At 35.5% G+C, this 20,265-nt stretch overlaps 2 protein-coding genes across 2 annotated transcripts; both read left to right on the top strand.

The window, feature by feature from the left end:
- The first annotated feature begins 5,838 nt into the window (after positions 1-5,838).
- On the top strand, positions 5,839-7,609 carry LOC125853743 (uncharacterized). The gene is made up of 2 exons (XM_049533480.1): positions 5,839-6,222; positions 7,091-7,609. The coding sequence occupies exons 1-2, from the start codon at positions 5,839-5,841 to the stop codon at positions 7,607-7,609; spliced, it is 903 nt and encodes a 300-aa protein (XP_049389437.1).
- An 8,658-nt stretch (positions 7,610-16,267) lies between these two features.
- On the top strand, positions 16,268-17,346 carry LOC125853732 (probable disease resistance protein At1g61310). The gene is made up of 2 exons (XM_049533471.1): positions 16,268-16,519; positions 16,573-17,346. The coding sequence occupies exons 1-2, from the start codon at positions 16,268-16,270 to the stop codon at positions 17,344-17,346; spliced, it is 1,026 nt and encodes a 341-aa protein (XP_049389428.1).
- The last annotated feature ends 2,919 nt before the right edge of the window (positions 17,347-20,265 follow it).

Genomic DNA, 20,265 nt, shown 5'->3' with positions numbered 1-20,265 from the left:
ATGTGGTGCATATTTATCATTTTCGTTAATAAATTTATATTTATTTAATTAAAAAATATATAATAGTGATTTTTTAATTTCAAAAATGTCATGTGGCTTTCAAAAATTATCTCACCCAGTTTTTACCCCTCTAGACCAAGCCCAAATGAAAAAAAATTACTAATGTATTTGAGATACTAAAACACTTTTTTTAAATATGAAACGAGATCATATACAATTTTTTAAATATATATTTGGGTTTTTAAAAATATATAAATGGGTGTAAGCACTTTTGGTATAGATCTCCACTTATGACCTAGTGATTTGTTCCAATAGCTCCAACTGTATCTGCAACAAAGTTTGATACTTCAAAGCTCACAGGTTTCTTGTCCCAACCTAGAAGAGCTATACATCTGGAAACTTGAAAGCATAAGTGCACTATGCTCTCACCAACTTCCAACAAACTACTTCAGCAAACTTCAAACATTGTATGTACGGCATTGTGGAAAATTGAGAAACTTGATGTCTCCATCAGTGGCTAAAGGTCTTCTGAATCTCCAAAAGCTAGAGATAGGTGATTGTCAATCAATGGAAGAAGTGATCACAAAAGGAGAAGGAATCATGACCTTATTTCCCCTCTTGGAACAGCTGGATCTTACCGATCTGCCTAAGCTGGGGAATTTCTTTCTGACAGAGCATGCTCTTACATTTCCATCTCTCAAAGAAGTGTCTATTGATGACTGCCCTGGAATGAAGATGTTTATCCAACAGGGAATATCTGTGAGTACACCGATTCTCAAATGTGATGATTACGTGAAAGTAGATGATCTCAATAAAGCAATGTTCGATTCTAAGATTTGTTTTGTCCCGCTAGTAGTATAACTAATTACTGCTCTCTTTCCGTTTTAACTAGTAAATAGTAATACTAATCTTTAGATAGTTATTTATGTTCATCACTTAAAGCAATTTTTTTTGTTAGTTTTTCACTTCTTGTTACCTTATTCCATTTTTTTGTGTGAAAATAAATAGATATGGAAAAAGAAGAAAAAAGTTAGAACAATTTTAACAATTTTTTTCATAGCTATATTGTAATTTAAATTTCAAAGAAGGGTCAAAACGCCTTTAAATTAGTGAAATGAACAAAAATGCCCTCCATTTATAGTTTCGTTCAAAAATACCCTTGCCCTCAATACTTTGATCCAAAAATACTCTTGCCGGTGATAATTTGGTCCAGAAATGCGCTATTGTTACCAAAATGGGTCAAAATGCTCTTTTCCGAATAAAAATATTATTTTTTAAAAAAAAATCTTATTCCTAATAAAAATTATTACTTTTTAAAGCACTCTATTCTTGTTTTCTTTAATTTAAAATTACTTTAACTAATAAAAATGTAGGAAATAATTTTTTTTCTTCTTAATCTAATTTTATAATTTCATGTACCATTTTAAAATATAATATATGTCATATATATATATAAGATCATAGTAAATCCATTATTAATTTTTATTAAATAATGATAAAAAATAAGAAATACTTTTATTTTATTTTTTTCGAATGACAGTAGGATAAATATTTGCTAATAAAAAAAATTTAGGAAAAAAATGTGTTCAAAAAGAAAATAAACATTGTATTTATTTGGAAAAAGGGCAATTTGACTCGTAACAATAAGGGCATTTTTGAACTAAAATATTGATGACAAGGGAAAATAAACATTGTATTTACTTCAATGTTGGCAGGTTTCTTGTCCCAACCTGGAAATGCTACACATCTTGAACGTTGAAAGCATAAGTGCTCTATGCTCTCACCAACTTCCAACTAACTACTTCACCAAACTTAAAGCATTGTTTGTATCAGATTGTGGAAAATTGAGAAACTTGATGTCTCCATCAGTGGCCAAAGGTCTTTTGAATCTCCAAGTGTTATGCATAACAAATTGTGAATCAATGGAAGAAGTGATCACAAAAGGAGAAGGGATCATGACCTTATTTCCCCGATTGGAATGCCTGGAGCTTTGCAGGCTGCCTAAGATGGGGCATTTTTTTCTGACAGAACATGCTCTTGAATATCCATTACTCAGGTATGTGGAGATTGATGACTGCCCTGAAATGAGGACGTTTGTCCAGCAGGGAATATATGTGAGTACACCGAGTCTCAAAAGTGTGAACGGTGCTAGGGTGAAAGGAGATGATCTGAATAAATGGATACAGCAGAGGTTCAATTCTAAGGTTTCTTCTTGTGCTGCTAGCTGTATAACTAATTAACTCCAGTGCTCTCTTTCCTTGTACTATATTTTCAATTAGAAATTAAATCTGAAGCATCACTATTCTCTGCTCCCAGGAACAAAAATCTACTTATGGTGATGAATCTGAAGCTACTGATGGTGATGAATCTGAAGCTACTGATGGCGATGAATCTGAAGCTACTGATGGCGATAAATCTGAAGCTGCCAATGACTTGAAAGGGTGAACCATTATTTTGGGGTGATGGCAACGAAGCTAGTGATGTCTATGAATCCAAAGCTATCTAGAAAGGTAAGAAGTATTCGATGAAATAGTCCAAGTTAGCTCAAACATCACCTGATACGCCTATAGCATGGTTTGTTGATTTTTGAAAGAAGGGGCGGATCTTGAAGAAGCGATGCGAGCCTAGAGTAACAGCCTATATATTACATTTTCTCAAGCCCCTTTGATATCTTATTAATCAAGCTCTAGCGCCCCTTCAGAGTAAGATGCTCGTGATGGAGGTAACAAGAAAAGGTAGATCTGTATATAATCCATGGGTGCACATGAACCCAACCAATCACATTGCGGGTGAGAGTGGTTGCAATAAGAAAGAACCCATTGAAGAGTACAATCCATTTGCAAATCGAATTGAGTTTCCCTTTTCCGATAAAGTTAGATAAAGAAGGTGGCTGCCTGCCTGAGATTTCAGTTTCTATCCACTGCTGAGTGATGGAAGTTTGAGAACTTGTAATTTTACCTTGTCATGACTTCCTTTATATGGTTTGATTTGCTTTGAGTTTTTAAATTGTTATTTTTTCCTGATGCAAGGAGAGTAAAAGTACTTGGTTGGCAAGATTATCATGTTATTCAGTACTTATGGGCAGCATATTTGTTGTTCGTTGTTGACATTGGTTATCAAACATTATTTCACTCTTTATTCCCATTATTCTTTGTAACTTATGTAACTTCTAGGCCATTTGTCTTCACTATTTAATACCCCATTATCTTCCTATTCATTACTAGGAAGACTTTCTCAACGATAAATAGTGGTGGTCTTCATTTGTTTTAATGACAAAAAAATAGAGAGTGCATAAAAGTTGTAATCTTGATGTGCTCGAGCTCCCAAGATTGACCCTTGTAGATAATGTCTCGTACAAGCTCTTTTTATCATTCCCGTTCACCAGACTAGTGTGTTTGTAACTGTAACGAAGCTAGGATTTTTAGTTTATCAGTGTTGTATTCTAGAAAAGCAAGCATAGTAGATTCTGGATAAATTGTTTATACGTATTAAGTGAATTTTTAAACAGAAATACATGACAGAACCCATAGATAGGGTTGTAGCTCTGCCCCTGATGCCCCAGTGAACAACTTATTGAACTGTATACACAAATAGCTAAACAAACTATCTAAATCAACTTCATCACATGTTATACCCCATTTTAACTTGAGGTCAAAATGTGTATGACATATTGGTGATTCCTGAATTAATAACTAACTTAAGAAGTCACCACCTAATTAATTATGGTGAATTAGAGCACCTAAAACGATTAAGTTATTGTCTAAAGGTAACTTCATTTTAAATGTCTACTAAATATGAGGTTCTAGGTAAGGGTTCTAATTCATCCTAAAAGGAAGGTGTAAGACATCCTTTAAGATCAGTTTAAAACTGGTTAACCGAACAAACTTAAGATAATTAGAAAGGCTTTATGAAAATAAAACATAAGTGTAAATATAACTTAAGAAGACATATATAAGTATTTTAAGAAAAATACCATATAAAAAAATAATTTAGACTTCAAAATTTAATAAGTAGATAAATAGTATATATAAGAAATACTTATAATATAAGTTAATAAAAGTAGCAATTTGAACACTTAATCTGAAAAGTGATTTTTATGAGTGAAATTTATAAAATAAATTAGTAAACTTAGTCGCGCTACGCACGGTGTGAAAAAATTATTGAATTTACGATATTTTTTGTAATAAAATTTAAGTATTAAAAATGTTTTAAAAATTCTTTTCGAGCTTCAAATCCAAATAAATAGAAACTAAAAATTCTTACACTTGAATTTGTAATTTTGATTTGATTTTTGAAATATTGATTTTATCCGAAAGAAAAGAATAAGCAAAAGAATCTTTAAAATTTATGACTTCATCATCCATTTGAATGCATTCTTTTATAGGGTTATGACGTAGCAAATGAAGGAAAATATACATTTACAATAGATAAATAAAATAAAGATCTGTTTGGATTAACTTAAAGTTTGCTTCCACTAAAATCATATTATTTTTTCTAATATAAATGCATAAAATGTAGAGCTAAATGCAAATTAATATAAAAATAATAGACCTATCAAGAAAACAAATGAGATAATTAGAATTTTCATTCTAGCCTCATACAGATTTTGCTTTATAATATTCACCTTTTAAAATTTAGGGAAAATGCATAAGTACCCCTCCAACCTATGCTCGAAATCTCAGAGACACACTTATACTATACTAAGGTCCTATTACCCCCCCTCCCCCCGAACTTATTTTATAAATAATTTTTTTACTCCTTTTCGGCCTACGTGGCACTATCTTGTGGGCGCTGCGTGTTGACAATTTTTTCAAGGATAGTGCCACATAGGCCAAAAAGAGGTAGAAAATTATTTATAAAATAAGTTCAGGGGGGTAATAGGACCTTAGTATAGTATAAGTGCGTCTATGGGATTTTGGGCATAGGTATGGGTGGTACTTACGCAGTTTCCCTAAAATTTATAATATTACATCTATCTTTCTTATTTTAATTATTTTACCGCTTCTTTTGTAAATATAAATATAAATATAAATTATTATCCCATTTATTTGTTTGGATAAATCTAACTCAAAAATCTGGATTAAAGAATCTTCTAAGTATCATCACACACATAAATAGAACCTTCACTCTAGCCTCCTAGATATTTCAATGAAATATTTGATGAAATGAATAAATGAACAATCTTTAATCTCCATACGAAAAGTATTATTATAACTCTTTTTTAGGAAGTGTTCTAATTTCAACCTGTTACATTATGTGGTTTTATTGTGGGAAGAAAATAATGTTTTCAGTAGTTCATCACTTTTTTTCTTTTGCTAACCTTCAAAGACAAAATTATTAGATTATTTACCATAATAATGCATTTCTAATTTTTGAAAGGCCTTAATAAATCAAATTAAAAATTATTAGATTATTTACCATAGCTCTTATGAGAAGTCCATTCTGCCTTTTCCAGTATCCATTCGGAGGTTGTCAAGTCTAAGGACTCTATGTCTGAATGATTTAAGGTTGGATGATATATCCTTTATTGGGGAACTTGTCGAATTAAAAATTGTCAGCATAAGAGATTGTGAGTTAGATGAGCTGCCAGAGGAGATAGGAAAATTGACCAAGCTAATTAGGTTAGAGTTTTGGAATGAGAATAGAACACTTAAAAGGATTTCAGCAGGGGTGTTATCAAAACTAGCTCAACTGGAGGAACTACATATATTGGAAGTAGAAGATTTGAGTGATGTGATCTACAGTAACCTTGGCCTTCCCTCCAAGTTGACACGGTACACTCTTACACTAGATGGAACTTACATTGATGATTACGACAAGATTATTACTTTAGATGTCATGGAGACTGCCCCATTGGGTGATTGGATCTGCCACCTGTTGAAGGAGAGTGAATTTGTAGATTCAAGGGGAAAGGGCTCTAATAATGTGTTGACTGAGTTGCAGCTGAATGAATTTCAGAACGTGAAATGTCTCCAGCTCTCTGATTGTGATTTAGTGACACATTTATTGAAGAGGACACATGAAGTAATCAAGTTCCCCAATTTATATGAGTTGGAGCTTCAATATCTGGAATGTCTCACTCACTTTTGCAGTGACACTGTTGTGGGCATTGAGTTCCCTCAGTTACGGATAGTGAACCTCTGTTACTTACCTGAGTTCCAAAATTTGTGTCCTATAGCCAACAACTCCATCACAGACTCAAATCTTCTTTTTCATGAAAAGGTTAGCTTCTTATCATCAAAATGTTATCTTTTACCTGAGCATTAAAGATATTTACGACTTTTTTTATTCAACGATTAATTTAAGTTTTAAATATCTCCCTTATAGATCTATTGACTTATCATCATTATTTGAGTTTCATATTCTTATTTTATTTTTTTTAGTGTGAAAATAAATAAATATGGAAAAGAACAAAAAAGTAAAAACAAATTTTAAGACTATTTTTTATTTTTGCAGCTATATTGTAATTTATTTTTTGAAAAAGGGTTAATAATACCTTAAATTACGTGAAATAATAAAAAAAATGCCCTCAATTATAGTTTAGTCCAAAAATGTTCTTGCCCTCAACACTTTGGTCAGAAAATTTACTTTTCCTCTTTATTTTACTAAATTTACTGTAATATGGGGGCATAATCCCTTATTTCTCTGTTTTAGAAGGCCACTTATTTTCTTACTTCTCCTCCTGTCTCTTCATCTTCTTCATATTAATCGAAGTCCAAATTATTCATTGAATTAATGGAAAATGGGCAAATATACTGCTCAACTTTGTGATTTTGAACAAATATACCTCTTGTTAATGGAATTGGTGCATATATACCTCTGCCATCTAATATATGGTGCATATTTATCATTTTCGTTAATAAATTTATATTTATTTAATTAAAAAATATATAATAGTGATTTTTTTAATTCAAATATGTCATGTGGCTTTCAAAAATTATCTCACCCTTTTTTTACCCCTCTAGACCCAGCCCAAATGGAAGAAAAAAATAGTAGTGTATTTGAGATACCAAAAAACTTATGACCTAGTGTTTTCTTCCAATAGCTCCAACTGTATCTGCAACAAAGTTTGATACTTCAAAGCTCACAGGTTTCTTGTCCCAACCTAGAAGAGCTAAAGATCACTGGGGCTATCAGCATAAGTGCTCTATGCTCTCACCAACTTCCAACTGACTACTTCACCAAACTTAAGACATTGTATGTATCTAATTGTGGAAAATTGAGAAACTTGATGTCTCCATCAGTGGCCAAAGGTCTTTTGAATCTCCAAGTGTTATGCATAACAAATTGTGAATCAATGGAAGAAGTGATCACAAAAGGAGAAGGAATCATGACCTTATTTCCGCAATTGGAACAACTGGAGCTTCACAAGCTGCCTAAGTTGGGGCATTTCTTTATGACAGAACATGCTCTTGAATTTTCATTTCTCAAGGAAGTGAAGATTTATAACTGCCCTGAAATGAAGACATTTGTCCAACAAGAAATACCTATGAGTACACTGAGTCTCAAATGGGAGAACTTTGATAATAAGGTGAAAGTAGATGATCTGAATAAATGGATACAACAGAGGTTCAATTACAAGGTTTGTCTTATTCCACGAGTTGAATAACTAATCGCTACATGATATTCTAATTAGGTTCTACCATGGGCGGACCTACAGTGGGTCAAGTGGGTTCATATGAACCCACTTCGTTGAAAAATAACACCGTATATATGTATATTTAATCAGTTTTTAAAATTTTATACATATATATTAACTTTTGACCCCACTAACACAAGTGTGACCCTTTGCCGAGTGGCGAAGAGGGTTCAATTTTCCCAGCCAACCAAAGTTCGAATCCCTGGGGTTCTACTGCTCTATTTCCGTTTTAATCCTGGGTCTGCCACTGGGTTCTACTGCTCTCTTTCCGTTTTAGATACTTATTAAGTTCATCAACTTTCTAAGGTTTCTTCTTGTGCTGCTAGTTGTATAACTAATTAACTCCAGTGCTCTCACTCCTTGTACAATATTTTCAATTAGAAATCTGAAGCATCACTATTCTCTGCTCTCCCAGGAACAAAAATCTACTGATATAATCCATGGGTGCACATGAACCCAACCAATCACATTGCGGGTGAAAGTGGTTGCAATAAGAAAGAACCCATTGAAGAGTACAATCCATTTGCAAATCGAATTGAGTTTCCCTTTTCCAATATAGTTAGATAGAGAAGGTGGCTGCCTGAGATTTCAGTTTCTATCTTCTGCTGAGGGATGGAAGTTTGAGAACTTGTAATTTTACCTTGTCATGACTTCCTTTATATGGTTTGATTTGCTTTGAGTTTTTAAATTGTTATTTTTTCCTGATGCAAGGAGAGTAAAAGTACTTGGTTGGCAAGATTATCATGTTATTCAGTACTTATGGGCAGCATATTTGTTGTTCGTTGTTGACATTGGTTATCAAACATTATTTCACTCTTTATTCCCATTATTCTTTGTAACTTATGTAACTTCTAGGCCATTTATCTTCACTATTTAATACCCCATTATCTTCCTATTCATTACTAGGAAGACTTTCTCAATGATAAATAGCGGTGGTCTTCATTTGTTTTGATGACAAAAAAATAGAGAGTGCATAAAAGTTAGTCAAAAAAAGAGTTCTTATTAGTTGAAGGGAGGTGTTTTTTTCGGTGGAGCTTTGGATTCAACCGGAAAGGGCTCTAATAATGTGTTGACTGAGTTGCAGCTGAATGAATTTCAGAATGTAAATATCTCCGCCTCTCTAAATGTCATTTAGTGACACATTTATTGAAGAGGACACATGAAGTAATCAAGTTCCCCAATTTATATGCATTGAACCTTCGACATCTGCATTGCCTGACTCACATTTGCAGTGACAATGTTGAGTGCATTGAGTTCCCTCTGTTACAAACAATGATCTTCTATCAACTAACTGAGTTCCAGAGTTTCAGGCCTACAGCCAACAACTCAAATCCCATTTTTGATGAAAAGGTTTGCTTCTTATCACCAAAATGTTACCTTTTACTTGAGCATTAAAGATATTTACTTAAACAAAGTCTATTGCGATATATCCTTTTTGTCTAACCAGTGAAAAAATAATTTTAAATTAATTTTTTTAATTTGTTATTTAAAAAATCCATATAACGCTATATTTGATGTCAATTTTTGTGGCCTTTTTATTCAACGGTTAATTTAAATTTTAAATATCTCCCTTATAGATCTATTAACTTATCATTATTTGAGTTTAATATATATATATATTTTTTTAGTGTGAAAATAAATAGATATGGAAAAGAAGAAAAAAGTAAGAACAAATTTCTTTCACAATTGAGAGTCGGCTGACCTAGGGTTTTAAGCCAGCAGCTGCGCAGCTCTCATGGCTGCTACGACCACTGGACGGCCTCCTTTCGAGGCTGTCCAGCCCGCCCCACCACCCAAAACCACCACATACGCCACTCTTTTCAATTCCAATACTATAAATCCTAAACAATCTGCCCTAATTAACTCAAAAACAATCGCAAAACCAATCGAAATAATTCATGGAGAACCTACTATCACGTTTTCAATGGAGGAAAGGCAAGACTTTATGATTGAAGAGGGATTGCATCAAGCAGTGGTGTTTAAATTATCCCATGGTGCGCCAGATTTGAAGGTATTAAGGTCAATTTTACCGAAACATCTTGGTACCAAGGGCAACTGTTTAATTGGCTTACTTGCTCCAAGACAAATTTTGTTGAGATTTGATCAATATGAAGATTATGTACTAGCATTATCTCGCTCAGTTAATTATCTTCTCTACAATGGAGAGGAGCACCAATGTAGGGTTTTTCCATGGTCCATTGGATATAATCCTAAGGAGGAAACGACGTTAGCTGTGGTTTGGATTTCTTTACCAAACTTATCTCCAGATTTGTTTGCAAAGAAGTCTTTGTTGTCTATAGCATCGGCAGTTGGGAAACCAATAGCTATAGATAAAGCTACTCAAATCAAGTCAAGACCTAGCACAGCTAGGGTCAAGGTTATACTTGATCTAATGGAAAAGCTTCCAAATCGTATAAGATTGCAGTTTGTAGATGGAAAATCTGGTAAGTTGATCGAAGTTTTTCAGGAGATTGTATACGATAATCTACCTTTGTATTGCAATTATTGTAAGCACCAAGGTCATGATGAAGATAGTTGTCGTTTGATCTCAAAAAGAAATCAAAATAACAAACAAATTGATGATACCATTGAAGTTGCTACAAAAGGTACTATTGATAGTGAAAAGTATCAAGGTGATGCGAGAGAAATACTAAATGAAAAAAGAAAGGTTGTAGATATCAATCAAGGTAAAGCTACTTCGTTAGATAGGCAGTTGGTTGATGTCCCTTCTGAGCAAAATCGTGCACACTCAATGGATGTTGTTACAAGTAATATTGGTGTTCAAACAACGACCGAAAACAAAAGGGGAACGCCAAGAGTTGGGGTTGATGCGCCGCGAGTTGGTTCAGGCAAAAAAATAATGGATTCAGGACACAAACTAATGGATACATCTGATGTTGAAGATGCTGAAAATTCTGGGCAGCATGTTTTGCAAGTTGAAACCAAGAATGCAACTAAAAATTGGACACTGGTTACACACAAAATATCAACTAGTAATCGGAGCCTTTCCCCGACTAGTCAAAATAATTCTCCATGTAGTGAAAAGGGTGCGACTGGAAATTTTTATGATAGTGAGAAGAGGCAAGATATTAGTAATGCCTCAAGAGACCTATTATGTTCGAATAGCTTTGATGCTTTATCGAAGACTACTGGACAGCAAGTAAAGTTAACAGAGAATGACAACGATTTGATCCAAGAAAAGCAGGTCTCACCACCTACTTTGAATAGTAAATTAAGTCCAGAAGCTCCCGTATTTGTGCCTAAATGTGTGATTGCAAAGAAGAATGAGTCAAGGGTCTTAGTGTCAAATACAATTGATTTGGGCGAGAATTTTCTTGATGAAAATGAGGAAGACAATATGCTTGCTTTTGGCGAGGATTCTCTTGATGAAGATGAGGAAGATATGCTGGATATGTGCTTTGATAGAGTGGCTAGGGAAGGAGATATATCACCTAGGCAACAAAGAAGTGGAAGCAACAGAAGCAAAAAGAAGACACATGGAAGGCAACATAGTTGGGACGGTAAAATGACTGAGGAGTTTGTTCCAAGGCACCTACCGATGCGACAGGCAAAGCAGAACCATTTGACAGTATCAATAGGTTCAACAAGATCCAATAAATCCATAAAGAAAGTATGAATTATCAAGTGTTGTTGGATAGGTTTGAAGAAGAACACAAGAGAAAAATACTTCAAGTTACTTTTGATGGGCAATCAATCTTTTTTAATTCATGCGTTTGCAATAGAAAGTTTGAGGCTGATAACTCAACTTTCTTCTTGATTGGCATATTTTTACATTATTTAAGCATCCTCATTTGTAATATCATCATGCAGTGTATTACAAACTCTGTGGTGATCAGAAAATACTTAGTTCTCTCTAGCTCTTATTTTCTTCATGCTTGTTAGGTAGTAGACACTTCATTAGGATTAGTAAGGTAAGGCCTAGCCCCCCTTGCTTGCACTTATCCCTATTGATATTTTTTATGTTTAATAAAAGGCCACTAGACACTATCTAGTGGTAAATTTGCGGAAAAAAAAAAGTAAGAACAAATTTTAAGACTATTTTTTTTTTTGCAGCTATATTGTAATTTATTTTTTAAAAAGGGTCAATAATGCCATTGTAACATCCGGCAATTTGAAATAACTATGAAGAAGCTTAGAATTGGAAATAGTCTTTTTTGGAAAGAATTAAAAATCTGGAAATTTGGCTAAGTATGGAAAAAAAATGAGTTTTTTGCCAACTTTGAATAGTCATAACTCTTAGCTCAGGATTTAGGTGTAGTTCCAGTTATGTTTGCGAAGCTCGTGGAATGATCTTTTCAACGCCGTCGAGTTTTCTCGATTCCAAGTTTGTATGAGTGAGTTATGCCCTTTGGAAGTTGGGCAGTTGGCAGGGAAGTCCGTCCGGAAATTGTAAGGGTATTTTGGTCTCCTTCCTAACCAATTCTTTTGGTTATATTAGGGATTTAGACTGATTTTTAGATCAGTTTTTCCCCTTTTAAAAGCGTGAGAGTTAGGGTTCTTGAGAGAAGAGGAGAAGAAGAGGAGAAAGAGAAGAACAAGCAAGGAGATCGTCGTGGTATCGTCGGGGGTGATCCCTATTAAGGTATGTGAGTTCATAGTGTTGGGTTGGTTCTTTCCCCGACACGCCAAACTCGTTTAATTTCGAGAAAAGATTGATTATGTTTGTTGAAGTTGTTGGTTGTATTTGTTGAAGTTGTTGGTTGTGATTGTGTTGAAGTTCTTGTTGATTTGGAACATGTTTCCGGTAGTGTTTGTGAGTTGAAATCTATTGTATGTTGAGGGGTTTATGATTCTAAGTGTTTGGGGATGGATCCATTGAAGTTAAGGAGGTTTAGAGTTGGAAAAATGAAGGAAAAGAGTCGGATTTTTGGGGGAAAAGGTTGGGGCGTCGCGCCAGCCAGCGCACCCCAACAGGGGTTCTGAAGTTTCCCCCTTGGGGTGGCACGTCTCTCGGAGCGTCCAGCAGGCCCCTCTGAAGTCTGAAGGCTGGCACCCCGCGCCTCTCGGAGCGCCAAGGACGCCAAGTTTTCCCATTCTTTCCCCACTTTTTCATACATGTTCCTTGGTAATGTACCTATGTTTTATAGTTGTTTTCAACACTCTAAGGTACATCTAAACTTCCCGAACTCATCCATAAACATGAGATTCTTACCCTTGAATCCATAATCCAATTCAAGGCGAGTTAGGATCAAAGTCAAGTGAAGTTAGAGCCAAGCTTAAAAGTTAAGTAAGTCAAAGCAAGTCTTTAAAGTTTTTCAAGAGTCTTTATCGAATGTTTTAACTTCATTTTAAGGATCAAGTTCCAAGTTAAGTATAGAGTTTCAAGTTAAGTAAAGAGTCTCAAGTTTCAAGTTAAGTAAAGAGTATAAAGTTTCAAGTTAAGCCAAGAGTATAGAGTCAAGTTCATTTTCTCAAAAGTTATTAGGGAACTAAGTATTCCCAAAGAAGTTTATAAATGCTTTCACATTTAAGATGAGAGGAAACAGAGATTTTCCAAAAGAGTTTTGAGCAGTTTGAGTACTAACTCTTTTTGAGAAAAGATGAGTTTTGCGAAAGAGTTTCTAAAACATGATTAATATGACAAATCGAGTATGTCATCAATGTTTAAACAGTATGGTCTTTAGATATACCATCAATGTTTAAGTTGTATGAATATCCCGAGTCATCAATGATCATATTAAAATATGGTTTTGAGATGTTCTTTTTTAGAAAGAGTTTTCAAGAGCCTTTGGGCTAAGTTTTGAGTAATTATCTCAACTAAAGAAAGATGTGTTTAAAACACTAATGAGCTAAAGTATTTTTGGGAGTAGTCTTGAGCACCGAATTGGGGACACGAGTTCATAATAACTCAACTCTCCATAAGAACCATGTAGCCAAACATGGGATTTCTCGGGTCATACTTTTTAGATGATCACGAAAGTTAAGCTAGTGGATCCACTAAGCAAAAGTTAAAGTAAGGTCCTATATCACGGCAAGGTATAGGATGGTCCTCGGGCAACGTGAGGTAAAACGTTGTATCATCACTAGGACTCATAGTGGTGGTTATCGGTTAGAGAAACTCCCACAATAGGAAATTGCATGGTTTCTCGAGGGGTTTGCTTAGTATGGATGGGGGTATGGGACTTCATTCATGCATTGCACAAGTAGATTTTGAGAGGAAGCATGGTATTTTCATGATATTATAAATATGATTTTTACGTCATGTTTTAAATAGTTTTTCAAGCTTTATATATTGCATGTGTCTCATTGCTTTATATTGAGTTCAGTTATTCATGAGTTGTACAGAGCCAAGGTAAGTTCTCTTTTGTATCCCTTTCAAGCTTAAGTTGTTGTTTAGCTGTCCAGCTCGCATACTCGTACATTCCATGTACTGAGGCCAGTTGGCCTGCATCTTATTATGATGCAGATGTAAGTACCTAGGATCAGCATCCAGCACGCCGTTGATCCAGTTGAGCACTCCAGAGTCAGTGGTGAGCCTCTTTGCATTCCAAAGGACTCAGTTATTTTGTTCTCTTAGTTTTGCTTTACTAGGATGTTGTGGGGTCTGTCCCAACATCCATCTTAGTGTTATAGAGGCTTCATAGACAGTCAATCAGTTAGTTTTGAGTCTCTCATCTATCTATATATGTAAATATTCTATTTTGAGACTCGAGTTGCCTTTTTGGCCAGATTTTATCAGTTAGGTTGTTTTATGACCTTTCATTGCATTGAGTTATTCTGTTGAGTTAGGTTTCCGCTAAGTTAAGAAAGCCAGGCCAAGGGTTCGCTTGGGGGCCAGCAATGGTCTTCGAGTGCCGGTCCCACCCAGGTGTAGGCTCGGGGCGTGACAACCTTAAATTACTTGAAATAATAAAAAAAATGCCCTCAATTTATAGTTTAACCAAAATGTTCTTGCCCTCAATACTTTGATCAAAAATATTTCTTTCCGCATAAATATATTATTTCTTTTCTTTTAAAACAAATTTTATTCCTATTAAAAGATATTACTTTTGAAGTACTTTATTATTTTTTTTCTTTACTTTTTAAATCTCTTTAACTATTAAAAAATGTACCCTTTAAACGGATAATATATGTCTTATATATAAGATCATAGTAAATCAACCATTACTTTTTTTTTTATGGCTAACAGCATAAGTGCTCTATGCTCTCACCAACTTCCAACAGACTACTTCCAACTGAGTAGAATATTGTAACCTATGAGTTCACGTAGCCCAATAGCTTTTACCAAGAGACTATGTCTTTGATTGTGAACACAGTTATTAGGTATATCAACGTAAGGTTATTGTAGGTTTCTATAAACTTCAAATTCTAAATCAGCCCTCTGCTTCTAAATTCTTCAATAATTAATTATCTTCATATATATTGGACAAAAGTTCTTTCAACATTGATTGTGGATTACTACTAGAACATCGAGTAGACAGTTGATGTATATATCAGACTTAACTCTATCTATCATATATATCATACATTTCCCAACTCGGGTATTGATGTAACGAGTTTAGCTCCATCGTCGCTTTTTTGGTCTTCAAATACCTCAGACAAGGCCTGATCCCCCCAGTTGAGCAGCTTGATCATTTAAAATACTACTGTCAGCCTCCTGTTTTCATTTAAAATTTCCCTCAAATCCCCTGTAACTAATTCTTCACCAAACTAAACTTCTTCATCCTAACCCCTGTCATGTCCTTGGTGCTTACAATAGTTATCAGAGACAAACACCTGGAAAGACTCGAGGATCGATCTTAAAGACCCTATATCAATGTAGCTCTCCATTGTAATTACTAGGAATATATGTTGTACTGTTATCTCTGTTTAATAGCGGAAACTTTCTGCTTAGCTTTTTGGATTTGCGAGTATTTATACTTAGTTGCAAGTTTCCTTGTCATAAAAAAATCAAGTGCCTATTTTATAATAATCATCACATTTAAAATAAAGTCCTACTAGGTAACTCTGTCCACCAAAGCTTAGGAAGATCGGAAAAAACTGGAAAGGATATACTTTGTCAAATATTGGAGAGAATGTATGGACAAAGTCTGATCATTGAGTACTTGGCAAGCAAATGGAAAATTCCAAAAAGCAACAATTGCTTTTCCTCTTTTTCTTCTATATAGTATCTGCCATTGCAAGAAAGCATATATTTTGGGGAAGTCGTAACATGAGTTTGAGTAAAGGAAGATATGGAATCAGATGTTCACTACTTTAATATGTTAGCTAATCAATACTCTCACTTTAAAGATATTATTTTGACAGCTTATAAATCTCTGTGAATTTGTTGCTTGGAATAACACAATCAAACTCTCCATTGCCTCTCTTAAGCATTCATTTTCATACCAAATTCTCCAACATTGCTACTCTTTGATTTTCATACCAAATTCTCCATTTCCGCTCTCTCATCTTTCATTTTCATATCAAATTCTACATTGTTGTTCTTCTACCTTTCATTTTTCATACCAAATTCTCCAATTCTGCTCTCTCATATTTCATTTACATACCAAATTCTCCATTTTCACACCTTTACTTCCCAGAGAGAATTAGAAAGCAAAAAAAAAAACCAATAGCAGAGTTCAGACTTGATAGTTGAAAAAGACTTATTACTAAACTATCTTAGCTATGGAATTCTTATCTATTTTTGTGGAAAAAGTCACAGGTTGCTTGATGCAGCCAATTGTGCGAGGGATTGGGTATTTATATTACTACAAGAGTAACATCAGATGTATGGATAAAGAATCTGAGAAGCTGAAGAATATCAAAAGTGAGGTGCAAGAAAGAGCGAAAGTTGCCCGGAGAGACTTAAAACGCATTTCATGCAATGGCGAGGCTTGGTTATCTAGTGTTGATACCACTACTGAACATGTGGAAGCTGTAAGGCAAGGTTCAGCTGAGGTTGCTTTTATGATTGGTGTCCAAACCTGAAGTCACGTTACTCGATAAGCAGAAGAGCTGAGAAAATTACACTGGAGTTGATTGAACTTCGAAATGAAAGCAACAAGCCTGATGTAATCTCCTTTGATCGTCCAGTTCGAAGTGAGGCTATACCTAGTAACAATGGTGAGGTGTTTGACTCCAGAAAATTGAAAGAAGAAGAGGTCATGGAAGTTTTGAAAGATGAAGGGGTCACTATGATTGGGATATGTGGTCTAGGTGGTGTTGGTAAGACAACACTGGCTGAGAAAATCAGACAAAAGGCGAAACAACAAGGGTTGTTCAAAGATGTCGTTATGGTAACTGTCAGTCAACAACCAGATTTGAAAAAACTTCAGGGTCAGATCGCAGAAGAACTCAAGCTGAAATTAGAAGGGGATAATCGGTGGAGTCATGGAGATCGGCTGCGTACAAGGTTAATGGATCAGAACAGCCACAACCTTATAATCTTGGATGATGTTTGGGAGGCGCTTCATGATCTAGACAAACTTGGAATTCCCAGCGGTAGCAACCACAACCATCGGTGCAAAGTGATATTGACGACGCGATCCCGAAATGTTTGTGAAGTAATGGAAGCTAAGAAGATCATTGAAGTTGGAACATTATCTGAAGAGGAAGCATGGTGCCTTTTCAAGGAGAAAGCTGGTGATTCAGTTGACGTTCCATCTATTCATGGCACAGCAAAAGAAGTTGCCAAAGAATGCAAGGGGTTGCCACTTGCAATTATTATAGTTGCAGGAACACTTAAGAATAAAACCAAGCCTTAGTGGGAGGATGCCCTTAGACAATTACGTCGTGCAGAAGCAAGAAATATCCCTGGAGTGCACGAAAAGGTGTATGAATCTCTGAGGCTAAGCTATGATCACTTGGGAGAAAATGAAGCAAAGTACCTCTTTTTGTTTTGTTCTTTGTTCGAGGAAGATAGTAATATTTGGACTGGGGCTTGGCATCTCTTCGGGAATTGAAAATTTAGATGATGCAAGAAATAGGTTGTGTCTTCTGTTAGAAATATTGAAAGATGGTTTCTTGTTATCCCAAGGTTCAGACAAAAATCATGATGTGGTCCGTGATGTGGCTATAAGTATTGCATCTGAAGGAGAGCATAACTTTATGGTAAGTCACAATGTTAACTCAGAAGAGTTCCCAAGCAGAACTTCTTATGAGCATTTTAGTCACATGTCAATTGCTGCAAATAAATTTGATGAGCATCCTAGACCAATAATTTGCTCAAAACTGTGATGAATTCTGTACTTGATTATCACTCAGACTCCATTAACAGCCATTGAGAAAGCTTAAGCTAAGAAGAGAAGAGAGAGAGTTTTATTGAATGAATGAAAAACAGAATTAGTTCAGTAATGTTACAGGCATTGTATTTATAGTTTTCAGCAACACTAACTAACTTTTAACTGACTGTAACAATTTTTACTAACAATAACTAACACTGCTAATGACTACTTTACCCCTTAACTCATTATCATGTTATGCCTATTTCATTATTCCCCCTCAAGCTGGCAGGTATGAAAACATTCAGCATGCCCAGCTTGCCTACTAGGAACTCATGTTGTGGTCTTGGCAATCCCTTGGTCAATACATCTGCTAGTTGATCCTTGGTACCTACATGTACTGTCTTGATCATCCCCTCTTGTATTTTCTGCCTGATGAAGTGACAGTCTATCTCGATGTGTTTAGTACGCTCATGAAACACCGGATTTGCTGCAATTTGTAGTGCAGCCTTGCTATCACTGTGTACAACCACTGGTGCAGCCACTTCACTATTCAATTCCTTCAGTAAAGCAGTCAACCATACTACCTCAGAAACTGCATTCGCCATGCTCTTGTACTCAGCTTCTGCTGAACTTCTGGAAACAACACTTTGTTTCTTTGATTTCCAAGAAATCAATGAGCTTCCATGTTTAACTAGGAACCCTGAAACTGACTTTCTGGTATTAGGACAGGAGGCCCAGTCTGAATCACAAAAAACTGTTAATGAATTGGACACCTGACTGCTCAATAAAATTCCCAGAGCTGGCTCTCTCTTGATATATTTCATGACCCTTACTGCTGCATCCCAATGTGATTTTTTAGGTTGTTGTAAGAATTGACTAAGTGTCTGTACAGCATAGGCTATATCAGGCCTTGTTAATGTCAAATACAACATTTTCCCAATCAATCTTTGGTATTTAGTCTTATCTTCTAGCATATCATCATCTGTTTTCTGCATTAATTCATCAAGATCCTGTGTAGTTAGCTTTGTATTAACCTCCAAAGGTGTCCAGGCAGGTTTGACAGCTCCAATTCCCAGCTCTGAGATAATCTCAAGAGCATACTTCCTCTGATTCACTAGGATTCCCTTGGAGGATCTATTGAACTCCATTCCAAGAAAGAACTTCAAAGTTCCTAAATCCTTGATCTTGAAGGCTTCATGCAGGGATGCCTTAGTTTCCTCAATAACAGATATATTACTGCCTGTTACTAGCATGTCATCTACATAGACCAAAATGATGATAATAGCACTTCCTTTCTTCTTTATAAACAGTGAGTGATCCAAGCAACTTTGAGTGAATCCTGAGTGAATTAAGGCTTCAGATAGTTTCAAATTCCATTGTCTGCTAGCTTGTTTTAACCCATACAAGGATTTAACAAGTCTACAAACTATTGTACCAGACACCCCCTGACTTGGTAATCCCTGAGGAAGCTGCATATAAACCTCATCATGGAGATCACCCTGAAGAAATGCATTGTACACATCTAACTGGTGAACATGCCAATTATGTTGTGCAGCCAATGAGAGAACAACTCTCACAGTGGCAATTTTGACCACTGGGGAGAATGTTTCATGGTAATCAAGGCCCTCCTGTTGGTTGTATCCTTTTGCCACCAGCCTGGCCTTGAACCTCTCCACTTCCCCAGAAGCTTTCAACTTTACTTTATAAACCCATCGACAACCAATAGCAACCTTAGTTGGGGGTAAAGGAACTAGGTCCCAAGTGTGATTGAGTTCAAGAGACTGTAACTCAGAATTCATGGCTTCAATCCATCTACCATCCTGAATGGCCTCCTGATAGGACTTAGGTTCCTGTATATTAGAGAGGGAGCTGAGATACACTTGATGAGCAGGAGAAATAGCTTAATAAGAAAGGTATGCACTGATTGGATAGGAAACATTAGCAGCAGCCTGGTTAGTAATGTAGTTAACATGCCAAAGAGGAGCCTTGGTCACTCTTTGTGATCTTCTTGACTGTAGAGGAACATCAGGACTGATAGGGGACTGGTGGAGTGCGTCTTGAGAGGCTGCAGGAATAGACTCTGGACTGATAGGATCAGCTACTAAGGAGCTAGGGGGATCTGTAATAGGAGGCTCATCCATAGGAGAAATATCACCAGATAATAAAGGTTCAGAAGACCAGGGAAATGAATCATCATGAGGTACAGTTCCATTAGATGATTTAAAAGGAAATACATGCTCTCTGAATGTAACATCCCTATTGATATAAAATGTTTCCCTTGTGAGGTCAAATAATATGTAACCTTTGGTGGTGGTAGAATAACCCATGAACACAGAGGGCACTGCTCTTGAAGCAAATTTGTCCACCCTAGGCAAGGCACTCCCATAGCACAAACATCCAAAAGTCCTGAGATGACTAAGAGTAGGTTTCATTCCAAAGAACAACTCATAAGGAGATTTT

The sequence above is a fragment of the Solanum stenotomum genome, chromosome 1, assembly GCF_019186545.1.
Source record: "Solanum stenotomum isolate F172 chromosome 1, ASM1918654v1, whole genome shotgun sequence".
In the NCBI taxonomy this organism is placed as follows: Eukaryota; Viridiplantae; Streptophyta; class Magnoliopsida; order Solanales; family Solanaceae; genus Solanum; species Solanum stenotomum.
The sequence above is the reverse complement of the archived record's forward strand: the minus strand, read 5'-3'. Positions and strand labels throughout refer to the sequence as shown.

What these genes read in the sequence shown, in the direction of transcription:
- LOC125853743 (XM_049533480.1), top strand. Translation starts at nt 5,839, where the DNA reads ATGGAGACTGCCCCATTGGGTGATTGGATCTGCCACCTGTTGAAGGAG. An exon ending in ATCTTCTTTTTCATGAAAAG is followed by an intron (nt 6,223 to 7,090) that starts GTTAGCTTCTTA and finishes CAAAGCTCACAG; the next exon opens with GTTTCTTGTCCCAACCTAGA.
- LOC125853732 (XM_049533471.1), top strand. Translation starts at nt 16,268, where the DNA reads ATGGAATTCTTATCTATTTTTGTGGAAAAAGTCACAGGTTGCTTGATG. An exon ending in CTACTGAACATGTGGAAGCT is followed by an intron (nt 16,520 to 16,572) that starts GTAAGGCAAGGT and finishes CCAAACCTGAAG; the next exon opens with TCACGTTACTCGATAAGCAG.